Raw genomic sequence first — 12,698 nt, 5'->3', positions numbered from 1 at the left:
TGACCAGCGGATAAACTCTCAGGTTGGTAATAAATGTATTACATGTATAAGAACAAGCGTCATGTTAACAAATGATAGCCGTACGGTAACTTTTATGCTTATTGTAGCTGCTAGCTAAAAACGCTAATTTAGCGTAGTTTGCCCTGAATTCAGCTTTGACAACAAATATGATCGACTGTTTCTAGTAGAATTCCAAAGTTGTCATCTTGGACCCTGTCAGGGTACCCCCTCTGTATGCTTGCAGAGACCCCTACAGTAGGGAAACATGCAAAACGGTGTCCAAACCTTTGTGTTTTAGCTTTATATATGTCTTACACAGCATCCCAACTCTTTAGCTGACTTAATAACTTTAGCTAAAGTGAATAGTTAGTCTAATTCATTAGTGCAGCATTACTGGATCAATTCATTTTCAAACCATAAATTCAATTTCAATTTAGTGATGATCATTTTCAAACCATAAATTCAATTTCAAATTAGACTAATTCAAATTCAGTTTTCAAAAGCATTTATTCAAGTTACAATTCAGATTCAATCGGAGCAATTCAAATTCAAATTGAACTTATTCAAATTCAGTTTCTGATGGCACAGATTTCTGCCCATACAGGTGTTACTTCCTGCAATATGCATTATGTATGGTGCAAATATGCAGTATACGCGTTTCATATAAATTTTCTTTAGCCCAGATAAATAAACATTCCAGTCATAAAATGTGAATTTTTATGTGCTGTACAGCGTATAGAATAAATAAGTAAGCCAATAAGTGAGACTTGTGTTTGTAAACCCCCTGTGTTGTGTAGCTTCAGTTTGTCTTTTTTTTATTTTTTATTAAGCAATAATCAAATTGTTATATGCTTAAATTTACACAAAATGCAAGAACTCTGCCCCGTCATGAACACATTTTTCACCAAGAATCTAAACCCAGTTTTTCATAATTTATTGGCTTAATAACACGAACCTTCATTTCATTTCCAGAGTGTAACAATCAACCACCTGTGTTGAAATCTAAAAGTGCCCATGGTGTTAATTCAAACGGGAGCTTCCTCACCAAGCAAGTCATCAGTATGTTGAAGCTCATCAATTAGTTCCTGCTGATCAGTCACATTATCCAGGACCATTAACAGAGCTTGAAGTCACTCATGGTGATGGACGGAAAAATAAATGAACAAACACACAGAAAAACCACACAAGACAGAGAACAATAAAGGCAGAAACTGAGCCCTAAAACACATTTACAACAGACTGACATGGCTCTTAAAAGTCCCTTACAGAGTTTTAAAAAAAGCAGATGTATGAAGCAATAATAGGCTGATTGATGAAGAACCTGTTGAGAATTTTTTTTTTTTTTTCAGAATTCAGAAGCACCTTAAACCAGCGTTCCCTTCATCTGTGTTCCCACTGGCTGCTAGGGACAGGTGGAGAATTTAGTTGTGCTGATGCAAGTTTGACTTGCATTTAAATACAACATTTAAATACAGCAGTATATGAATAAATAAAGTGAAACTACAAATATATACATTTAATCATTTCTGATGCAAAGACAGTCAGTCATTCAGCTGGCAAACCCAGTTTACTGTTCTTTTGTGTTTAATGCAGTGATGCTTGGTCTGCTATTTAATGGTTATGTTTGATTGATAGACAACATCTGGCTGGATTAGAGCATCAACCCAATCTGGCAACACTGACCCTCATTAGAAACTCAAACTTTACAAAGTGGCAACAACAGCAAAGGTGAGTACACGCTTCTCTGTGACTTTACTCTGGATGATGATATGTACTAGTAAGTATGTCCGTATGAATAGTCTTTGAAGTTTATTATTATCTAAAACACTTGTTTAATGTTTTGAGATCGCCCCCGCCCCTCCAGCACTGTCTGCAGCAGGAGCAGCAGCAACTGCTCAACAGCAACATTTTACACATCAGGTAAAACATAGGCTACATTTGCTTTGCATTGTCCCTGCCTGATGACCAGAGATGGGCAGTAACGCGTTACTTGTAACGCATTACTGTAAATCCGATTACTTTTTTCAAGTAACAAGTAAAGTAAGGGATTACTATTGCAAAAACGGTAATTAGATTACCGTTACTTTGCCGTAGGAACGCTGCATTACTGCGTTACTAAAACCGTGATTTTTTTTTTTGCAAGAATGTCTCATGACAGTGAGGTAAGCGAGTGCGACGTTCGTGACAACAGCTGTGTGCAGATCAACAATGGATCACATATCGAGTGCGGGAGAGAGTATGAGCGTGCAGCGTTTAAAGCGTGGAAGTACTGACCTTACTTTGAGTTTGATTCCATAAAAAGTGACAAAAACATTAGTGTCCATCGTGCGTGGGAAGAAAACTTCTTTTTACAGCGAAAAAACCCCTAAACTTCCAACAAGCACCGAGTAGCTACCACGTAATGGGAAACTCACAGAGAAACTCGTGGATTCTTCCACTGACCGCTGCGGCACACCTGCACCACGGTAAACCTCCGCCTACCGTAGTCCTGCTTTACAGGTGAAAATAGAGCAACAGGACCGCTGAGTCTTTGATTTTATTTATTTTCTGCTGTGTTTTACTTGCATCTATTTGAAAGACTGAGTGTAAACACACACAAAAAATTATTTTATGTGCTGGAATGTGCAGAAAATAGGTTTAAATATTAAATAAATTTGTTCCAGTCAGTGAATGTTGCATATAATTAAATGTTTGCTTGATGCATAAAGTTAAAAGATTAAAACTAATAAAACAAGTTTTAAAAAGAGACTTTTCCATTTGATTACATTTTGTATGATGGATTATGCAGAAAAAGTAGAATTGGGCTGAAAGATCTATCGCTTTTTCACCTATTCAGGTTGTAAATTGTGTTTTTAAAAGTAACTAAGTAATTAATTACTTTTGAAAATAAGTAATCAGTAAAGTAACGGGATTACTTTTGGGGGGAAGTAATCAGTAATTAGTTACTGATTACTTTTTTCAAGTAACTTGACCAACACTGCTGATGACAGTGATATAGTAAGATGTGATTCCATATTAGATTCTTGATGAATGGAGGTTCAGCCTGGTTGTTGGTGCCCTCTTTTAACTTTGAGCACATGCCCCTTCAAACATCTCTGCACGGCCCTGCTCAAAGCCTTAGTATTTCTGCTCAGAGAATGTCCTGTTTTACACTTGTTTTTTACTGTCACATTTTCATTTCACAACAGTTTAATTTAATGTCACTTTTAAAAAGGATATGAACACACAACTGGAGAATAAAAGAATCTCAGTTATTTAACTTGCTCAGGTATGCGGTGAACTATTTTCACTCCAAGTCAAGAGGTTTGACGATTTTTGAGGTGCTAACTCAAGAAAAACAAAAAACCCTCAAGATATATTCTGTAAATATATGTTTCGCTGAAATGTTAGTTTGTTGACATAGCAACAGCCTTAAAACAAGGTTGTCGTCACGTAACAGCGAACACCGTTACGTGACGACAGGCCACCGGGGGGCGGAGTCTGCAGCCTGCCGGCTTTTGCGCACGTCAGCGTCGGGCCATCAAAGACGAAAGGAAGGGAGGCAAAGAAGTTTCTTTTAAAGAAACGACCTTGTGCTATTACTTTTTGGAGAAGTGCTGTAAACCTCTCACTACAGTAGTCACAAAGATGGGAAACCGAGTCGCCCGTGAGGACTACGAATGGGTTTATACGGACCAGCCGCATGCTGACAGGAGAAAAGCGATTTTGGGTGAGCTAGCTTATCCGTTAGCAAATTGCGCATAAATCCATAGTTAACAAAGGTATAACCAAGTTTGGCTTTTGACGACTAACTTTCGTTAAACCGTCTAATTGCACACCCCGACACCATAAAGGCTTAGTTTTTTGAGTAGTTTTAAGCAACGGTAAGTTGCTAATTAGTTTCAAGCTAACGGTTCCTTATGCACCCGTATATGTTAGCTATCAGGCCAACTTTGCTCAATATTTAACCCACAGTGAGAACCACTATCGTTCAGTTACACAATTTGACATGGACACGCGCTCGCGCACACAAGGAAGTTCCAGCTATTTAGGCCATTCGACCCAACTAATATTATGTGAGGCTAGCAAATGGGGAGTTCTCGCAGTGGTTATGTGCCACTCCCTAAGTTTCTCTTGGGAAAACTGCAGTAACGGTTTGACACATAACCGGTGCTCTCGGTGCCTGTCAGGAGTGGTTTGTTGACTTTGGGGGCAGATTTTAAGCGTTAAACGCACATATTATATCACATTCTCGCCCCACACTTGGTATAGTTAAAGCATTGCAAACAAAAAAGGAAAAGTATTGCAATTTGACAATAGCCAGTATAAAAACTACAGTATGCTCCGTACGTATTGGGTTTTTTTTTTTTTTAAAGTTTGTTCTGGTTTTTAGTTTAAGTGGTATAGCTAATTTCCAAGGACTCTTTTTTTTTTTTTTTTTGTTTCAGAGTTCAAACCCAAAGATAATGAATTATCGTGACATGAAACTGAAAGACATACATAAACTTTTTTGCATTTTCGCTCGAAAACTAAATAATCAGAACCATGATGTCTCTCTCTCTACATATATGATTCACATTAGTAACTATAGGCAGCTGACTCACATTGAATGCTGCTTTTCTTCTTTCAAACACACAAAGCGTTCATTGTGTCAAAGTGCCTTTTTCTCTGAATCAGGTGGTCTGCTTTAGCCACTGGACCAAGAGGACAGTGATCAGTGTTTCTTTTGCATTTCTAGTGTCTTTTTCACTGAGGAGAGTCACACTTTCACACAGAGATTTCACAATACTTTAAGTTCACTGAGTTTTTTTTCCTTACAGCATTTTAAGTTGTTTTTATGACTGAGAACCTTCACAGACAAGTTGTTTTTATGTCACATATTGCAAGGTCTTTGCGATTATATACCTCCAAACTTTGTGAATTGTGCCCCTACTAAATATTGGCTACTTGGTCCAATGTAGTTTGTATGTCCATACATATTTGCTTGTAAAGAGCTTAACTGTATGTGGTCTCAGGTCCCTCCCTCTGAGAGCCATCTTGCTCTAGTAGTGGAGGCAGCATGGTGTGACACAGGATGTGTTGAGACACATCTCTCTGCTGTAAGGTCCCACGTTTTGTGCAAATATATGTAGCCTGGAGGCCCTGTGAGTTTGCTCTTTTAACCTGAGTGAATCTGAAATGAGTCAACAGCTTATACTTACGTGGCTTGAGCTGGCTTTCGTCTTGTTTTGACTGAGGTTGTTAAAGGTTTGAGTCATTCAAATTTTTAATCCATTTTATTTCTATTGCACCTTTCATTGCACGTCAGTGGAGTTCAGTCAGATTAAGTTGTGGACTTAATCCATTGCAGCACATTGAGTTTTAGTTTAAGTATTAGTTTCAGTGTTAGTTTTAGTCTTTTCAAGTATTTCTGTGTTGTAGGTCATATGCTGAACGTTGGCTTTCAGTCTTGTAGGCTCTAGTAAACTCAATAAACTTGTCCATCAAAGCGCCATCAGGCAAGGTGTAGTAACATACTTTAGCAGACTAAAGCTAAGGAGATCTCTTTGATTATGTTTATTTTCACAAAATAAATTCAGTTTGTGTCCCCCCCCCCCCCCAGGCATAGTTCTAATTATGTACAATAACCTTTCAAAGGGTATTTTTCCATAAGTCTTGGGGTTTATAACTAGTCTGTTTGTCTTTACATGTTAAACTGGATCTTTTGGATTTTTGAAATGCATCTGTCATGTAGGTACAAATGTATCATGATTATAAAACATGACTACCAGGGGAGAGAAAATTTTAGACTTACTGTATGCTAACGTCAAGGATGCATACAGCTCCTCCTCCCTCCCCCCACTTGGTAGGTCAGATCATAACCTGATTCACCTCACCCCCCGCTATGTGCCAATTGTGAGGAGGGAACCTGTGACCACCAGGACTGTTAGGAGGTGGTCAGAGGAGGCCTTAGCAGAACTACAGGGCTGTTTCAAGTTGACCAACTGGGAAACACTCTGTGAGCCTCACGCCGAGGACATCAATGGGCTTACTGAGTGTATCACAGGTAGGGCTGCCACGATTAGTCGACTAGTCACGATTATGTCGACTATTAAAATCGTCGACGACTAATTTAATAGTCGATGCATCGTTTGAAGCTTTATAAGATCACAAAGGACGCAGGAATGAGTAGTAGAATTTAAGAGTGTAATAACGGACTGAAACAGAAGATGGCAGCACTGCATGTACAAGGATGCCAGCTGCCGTTAAACCCCGAAGAAGAAGAAGCTGTGTCCCAGAATTCATAGCGCAGCCCAGCGCAGTTGTCAACAATGGCGGCAGCTAGTTAGTTTTAACTTTACTCTTATTATTCTTTCTGGGTCACAAAATAAACGTTTAACATATTTTCAGGCGAGAATGTAGCTGTGTAAACCTCAAATATCTGCTCAGTTTATCAAGACACCGCATATTTTCAAAAGCGCTCCGACGTTTTCGGAGACGTCTGTTACCCACTAGCTCGTTAGCGAGCCGGGGGCAAGGCTAACTAGAGCCGTGAGAACACCGGACTCCCGGCAAATCGTTTTCAAACCCACCGCCGTCTTTCGCTAGTCAGGTTAAACATATATATAAGTCACTTAGATAACTTAAATGTTATTGTTTGGCTTTCTTTAGTATTTTATTTGTTCCTGAGTAAATCGGTTTGGCTGAGATTAAAGTTATAGTTTTTGCACAGCTAAAACTGTCAAGCAGACAGCTGATTATCAGAAGTGTGAGACGCTGGAGAATATACTCCGGTGTCCTGTTATATTTTAGAAAGCAAGGAGTTTATTAAACTTCACCGAAACAATCTGCAAATTTCATTAAAAATTAATAAACTACCATCTTGTCTTTATTTTTAGTTAGCACAAACACTTCAAGCTGTAAGCTAATGATAGTTATATAAGAGCAGATGCTGCTGGTGCAATAAGCTGTACGCTGTACGTCCAATGGATGATGATCTGATTAGTCGACTAATCGCAAAAATAATCGGTGACTAGTCGACTATCAAAATAATCGTTTGTGGCAGCCCTAATCACAGGCTACATAACTTTCTGCACCGACTCCATTGTTCCAGCTCAGACTGTTCATTGTTACCCAAATAACAAGCCGTGGGTGACTAAGAACATCAAAGCCCTCCTCAACAAGAAGAAGAGGGCTTTCAGAGGGGGCAACAAAGAGGAAGTGAGGAAGATCCAGGTGTTACTAAAGGACAAGATCAGAGAGGCTAAGGACAATTACAGGAGGAAGCTGGAGTGGAAACTCCAGCAGAACAGCATGAGAGAGGTGTGGAGGGGCATGAAGACCATCACTGGATTCAGGCCAACCAACAGCAGGGGAGCTGAGGGAGGTGAGAATAGAGCCGACGAGTTGAAACTGAGTCTGAGTCTGCAGAGGGTCCCGGTGATGTGGAAGACATCATGCCTCGTCCCTGTACCAAAGACGCCACGTCCCAGTGGCCCCCAGGATTACAGGCCCGTGGCACTGACCTCCCACATCATGAAGACCCTGGAAAGGCTCATCCTGGACCAGCTGCGACCCATAGTAAGACCACATCTGGATCCCCTTCAGTTCGCTTATCAGCCTCGTCTCGGAACTGAGGACGCCATCATCTACCTGCTCAATCGTGTCTACACCCATCTGGACCAGCCGGCGAGCACTGTGAGGGTCATGTTTTTTGACTTTTCCAGTGCTTTCAACACCATCAGGCCGACCCTCCTGGGTGATAAGTTAGCAGCGATGCAGGTGGATGCTTCTCTGGTGTCCTGGATTGTTGATTACCTGACAGGAAGACCACAATATGTACGTCTCCCACAGTGTGTGTCTGACAAGGTGATCAGCAACACAGGGGCACCACAGGGGACTGTCCTCTCCCCCTTCCTCTTCACCCTCTACACCACAGACTTCAGCCACTGCACAGAGACCTCCATCTTCAGAAGTTTTCTGATGACTCTGCGGTGGTTGGATGCATCAGCAGGGATGATGAGACAGAGTACCGGGCTGTGGTCGACTCCTTTGTCACGTGTGTGAGCAGAATCATCTGCAGCTCAACGTGGCAAAGACCAAGGAACTGATCGTGGACTTCAGGAAGACCAGGAAACACTTGACCCCTGTTTCAATCCAGGGGGTCAGTGTGGACATTGTGGAGGACTATAAATACCTTGGAGTTCACATTGACAATAAACTGGACTGGGCTAAAAACACCACAGCACTTTACAGGAAGGGCCAGAGTCGTCTCTATTTTTTGAGGCGACTGAGGTCCTTCAACATCTGCCAGAAAATGCTGAGGATTTTCTATGAGTCTGTGGTGGCCAGTGCGATCCTCTATGCTGTTGCATGCTGGGGGAGCAGGCTGAGGGTCGCAGATGCCAACAGACTTAATAAACTAATCCGTAAGGCCAGCAATGTTGTGGGGATGGAGCTGGACACCCTCAAGGTGGTGTCGGAGAGGCGGATGCTGTCCAAGATAAAGACAATGTTGGATAACACCTCCCACCCACTCCATGACATGTTGGTCAGTCACAGGAGCACGTTCAGTGAGAGACTGAGATTACCGAAAAGCACCACTGAACGACACAGGAAATCATTCCTGCCTGTGGCCATCTCCCTGTACAACGCATCCACTTAACACACTGTTTGCTGCTACAACTACACATGTTTCTTTTCCAGCTATTTATTTATGAGTGACTTATGTATGCATGTATATATATGTATATATTGTACTATTCTTAGTTAGTGTATTGTCTGTCTTGTCTTAATGTTGGTTTATAATGGAGTACTGTAACAAAAAATAATTTCCCCCAGGGATCAATAAAGTATTCTGATTCTGATATTAGCTTTGTGGTGTTGGGGTCAAAGGTTTTATGAAAGGACAGGAAGATACAGAGAGAATCGACACCCAGGTCACTAATTAAGTGGTGGGGGTTGTTGCTGTTTTAACATTGCCTTGACCAAATTTGGTTTTGTAATCTATGCTTTTTTTTTTTCTTTTTTTTTATGGAAAAAATGTGATGCTTTAATGTAAATGAAACATGTTTAATCACATGAACCTGTGGAAAAGGCTTGAGCGAAACACTGTCTTCAGCAAGTCTCTTAAAGTGTCCTGAAGTGTTTATTATTCTTGAGTCAGCCATTAAAATAAGATCGAAATACTATTTATGGCAGCAGTTTTAAATGACTGATTAGCAAAATGCAGTAGTGTTTTTCAAATTTAACAAGGATACATGTGTTCCAAATTCATAAATAGTCTTAATTCAAGGATATCATTGTCTACAACTTTGTATGAAGAGTGTAACGTTTAATTAGGAGCGCAGCTTTACCTCGTGAGGTTGCGATTGTCTTCTTTTCAGCATTTGAATGTTGACTGAACTGACTTTGAGTCTCCTGTGTTTATCTTGCAGCCAAATATCCAAAAATCAAAACGCTGATGGGTCCTGACCCGAGGTTGAAGTGGATCGTGTGCATGATGGTGGTGATACAGTTTGTAGCTTTCTACCTGGTCAAGGACTTGGACTGGAAATGGGTTCTGTTTTGGACTTATGCATTTGGCAGTTGCATCAACCACTCAATGACCCTTGCTATTCACGAGATCTCCCACAATACAGCATTTGGAAATAACAAAGCCATGTGGAACCGCTACTTTGCCATCTTTGCCAACCTGCCGATCGGCCTGCCCTACTCTGCGTCTTTCAAACGCTATCACCTGGATCATCATCGCTACCTGGGTGGAGATGGGATTGATGTAGATATCCCCACTGATTTTGAAGGCTGGTTTTTCTGCACTCGCTTTCGCAAGTTTATCTGGATTATTCTGCAGCCACTTTTCTATGCTATACGGCCCCTTTGCATTAACCCTAAACCCATCACTCAGCTTGAGATGACCAATGTGGCTTTCCAGGTCACCTTCAATGTTCTGCTCTACTGGCTGTGGGGGGCTAAGCCTGTGGTCTACATGTTGGCTGGCTCCATGCTGGGAATGGGCTTGCATCCAATTTCTGGCCACTTCATAGCTGAGCACTACATGTTCCTGAAGGGTCACGAGACCTACTCTTATTACGGCTCTCTCAATCTGCTCACCTTCAATGTGGGTTACCACAATGAGCACCATGACTTCCCCAGCATCCCAGGACGCAGGCTGCCCATGGTGAGTAAAGTTCAGAGACAGTGCAGGTTGTTACCCACACATCCTGACCACTGGAGTTAGTTCCCTGCTAATGTCACATTGTTGTGTACACATGCAAAGTCAACAGATGGTTTAGGCAGTCGTTCTGAGAGAGAAACTGCAATGGTTAAAAACATTCTTCAGCCGAGAACTAGATTTGTCGCATAAAACCTGCCTAATAGAACAGTAAAGCTGTACTCCATGATTTGATTTGGTTCAATATTAAAATTATACAGAATATTGTGATTGAATGTACTCAGGAGAACAATAAAGGATCCCTGCCCCTCTGTAACCTGAGATATGAAAGAAACTGAAATCAGCATTGAAAATCCTAAAGGAACATGAAGTTATCTGTGAGCAGCAGGCTTTCACAGGAGTTTGATTTCACCACCACCAGTGTAATTTGTGCAGAAACAGTAAAATCATTATGTCTCAAGCATGAAAGAAAATTGTATAGTGAGTAAATGGAGAAAGTTGTGATGTGTCCATTTCTTGTGTTTTGTTTTCAGGTAAAGGAAATTGCTGCAGAGTATTACGCTGACCTGCCTCAGTACACATCTTGGGTGAAGGTCCTATATGACTTCATCATGGACGATACCATAAGCCCATATTCACGAATCAAGAGAAAGCTGAAGGGAGAGGTCAAACAGGAGTAACGCCACTGTGGGAACACTGCTGTGTGTCCGCTGTAAAGGCAGCCTTTCCACTTTGAAAAAATTAACAGCTTCTGCAGATGAGTGCATTCCACATGTGGGCTAAACTGACTAGAGGGATGAGGTGCTGAGTGTGCACAGAACAGGTCCAAAAACGGGTGGTGCTGGGCTTTAATTTGTTGGTGTTGTAGAGCGAGGACAAATATAGGACTGGCTGCACAGAGACCTGATATCTGAACAGCTATGAATCGGTTCAGATATCCGAAAAAGTAAAGCTTCATTCATACTTTTCCTGAGTGCTTCTCAAAGTCAGGTGGTGGGGGCCCTGGAGCCTGTGTGCGGATACTGGGGGTAGGGTAACTCCGGGGCGGGCTGCCAGTCCACCCAGGGCTAACACAATGCAGCACTTCTCTCTGACACACCCTTGCTGTTACAAAGAGGCTTCATTCAGACTGGACTTCCTTTTTAACGGAGTGATCTCTGCAACTTCCATGTCTGCGTCCTGTCCCGCTAGTCGAACTGTTAGAGTATGAGGTCTTTGTGCAGCCAGCCCCACAGATTCCTCTGCTGAAGTAAAGCATCACAGCTGGCTGTGCAAAGCAGCTGGATCCAACCAGATGTTTTCTTCCACTTTAGAGCTCAAACACAGTGTATTTAAATGTAACTTCCTTCCATATAAATTGAATTTCTTGTGAGTGATGCATCTATGCACATTTAAAGCCAACATAAAAGCGAAATTTAGATGTTCACACTTTGTGGCCTGTAATGGCTCCCGGCCCATCCTCAACAAGATCCAACCTGTGACTGAAAATGTCTGAGCTTGTGACATGCATATGTAACTGATCACCAGAGCTTTGTTTTCCATGATTGTGATCTTAACTCAGTTGATTGCTTCTTGAGCAAGACTTTAAAAGATGAAAGTGTTAAAACAATTAGCTTTACTTTATGTTTTAAGCCTGCACATTTACTTATGTTGAACTGAATGAGGTGGACAGTACTGAGGCGACTGTGGTGCTGTTATGATTTCACTGTGGGACATCTCTGGATGTAAAACGCAGAGGAGTGCACTCACTGTTTTGTGCTGTGTGCTTGGAGCAGGCCTGTCACTTCTGTACTGTGCTGTATGTTTCACACTGTTTGCTTCCTCCTTAAAGAGACCAGCGTCACATTAAACTCTGGAAAACAAACGTCTTGGTCCTTCGTGTCCTCTCTGTGTGTCAGGTGGCTGCTCATTTTAGCCAGTGATAAACTTGAAGAAAGAAATCCATTGTCTGATTTTACAGCTTATGGAAGCAAAGTAGGAGAATGCACCTTGAACACTTATTTATATGTATATAAATATAGAAATGGAAAAGAGTGAAAACTAAAAAATGATCCCCACGCCAGTTAGTAAAGCATTTGGTAGTTTTGGCACTTTAGACACCTCCAAGTTTCCATTTAGAAATATACTTTCATGTGGGGCGCCGGTTTGGCTCACTGGGATGGGGAGGCGGCTGGCCGGCATGGGTTTTTGTTCCGCCCAATCTCTACTGTCCTGTCACTCTTCACTGCATATATTGAGGGTGTCTGGAAAAGGGCCAAAAGTAAATCTTTAAAAAAGAAATGACTTTGATGTGGGAAGAGGACTTTGGAGCACTAAACTACAGGCCAGTTGTTTCTCTTTGGTTCAGGGCTGGCTTGATATCGCCTGTGAGACCGTTGCAGTGCCTGTCCCTCTCCTCCCACTGACAGCAGTCTCAATACAAATTCCTGAGCTGACACTTTCCCTTCAGTCAGCGCTGTTGCTTGAGCACCTCTTGCTGCACTTCCTTTGCAGCCTTCATCAGCATGCTTTGATAAAGCACTCAGACGAGCCAGCCTCCTCAGCAGCGACCTTCTGACATCGTCTT

At 41.7% G+C, this 12,698-nt stretch overlaps 1 protein-coding gene across 1 annotated transcript; it reads left to right on the top strand.

The window, feature by feature from the left end:
* The first annotated feature begins 3,459 nt into the window (after positions 1-3,459).
* Positions 3,460-11,996, top strand: degs1 (delta(4)-desaturase, sphingolipid 1). The gene is made up of 3 exons (XM_026189355.2): positions 3,460-3,709; positions 9,396-10,138; positions 10,666-11,996. Exons 1-3 carry the CDS (start codon positions 3,628-3,630, stop codon positions 10,810-10,812), a joined length of 972 nt encoding a protein of 323 aa, XP_026045140.1. The 5' UTR covers positions 3,460-3,627; the 3' UTR covers positions 10,813-11,996.
* The last annotated feature ends 702 nt before the right edge of the window (positions 11,997-12,698 follow it).

This window comes from Astatotilapia calliptera, chromosome 13 (genome assembly GCF_964374335.1).
Source record: "Astatotilapia calliptera chromosome 13, fAstCal68.1, whole genome shotgun sequence".
Lineage (NCBI taxonomy): Eukaryota > Metazoa > Chordata > Actinopteri > Cichliformes > Cichlidae > Astatotilapia > Astatotilapia calliptera.
Note: the sequence above shows the minus strand (reverse complement) of the source record. Positions and strands in the feature narration are given on the sequence as shown.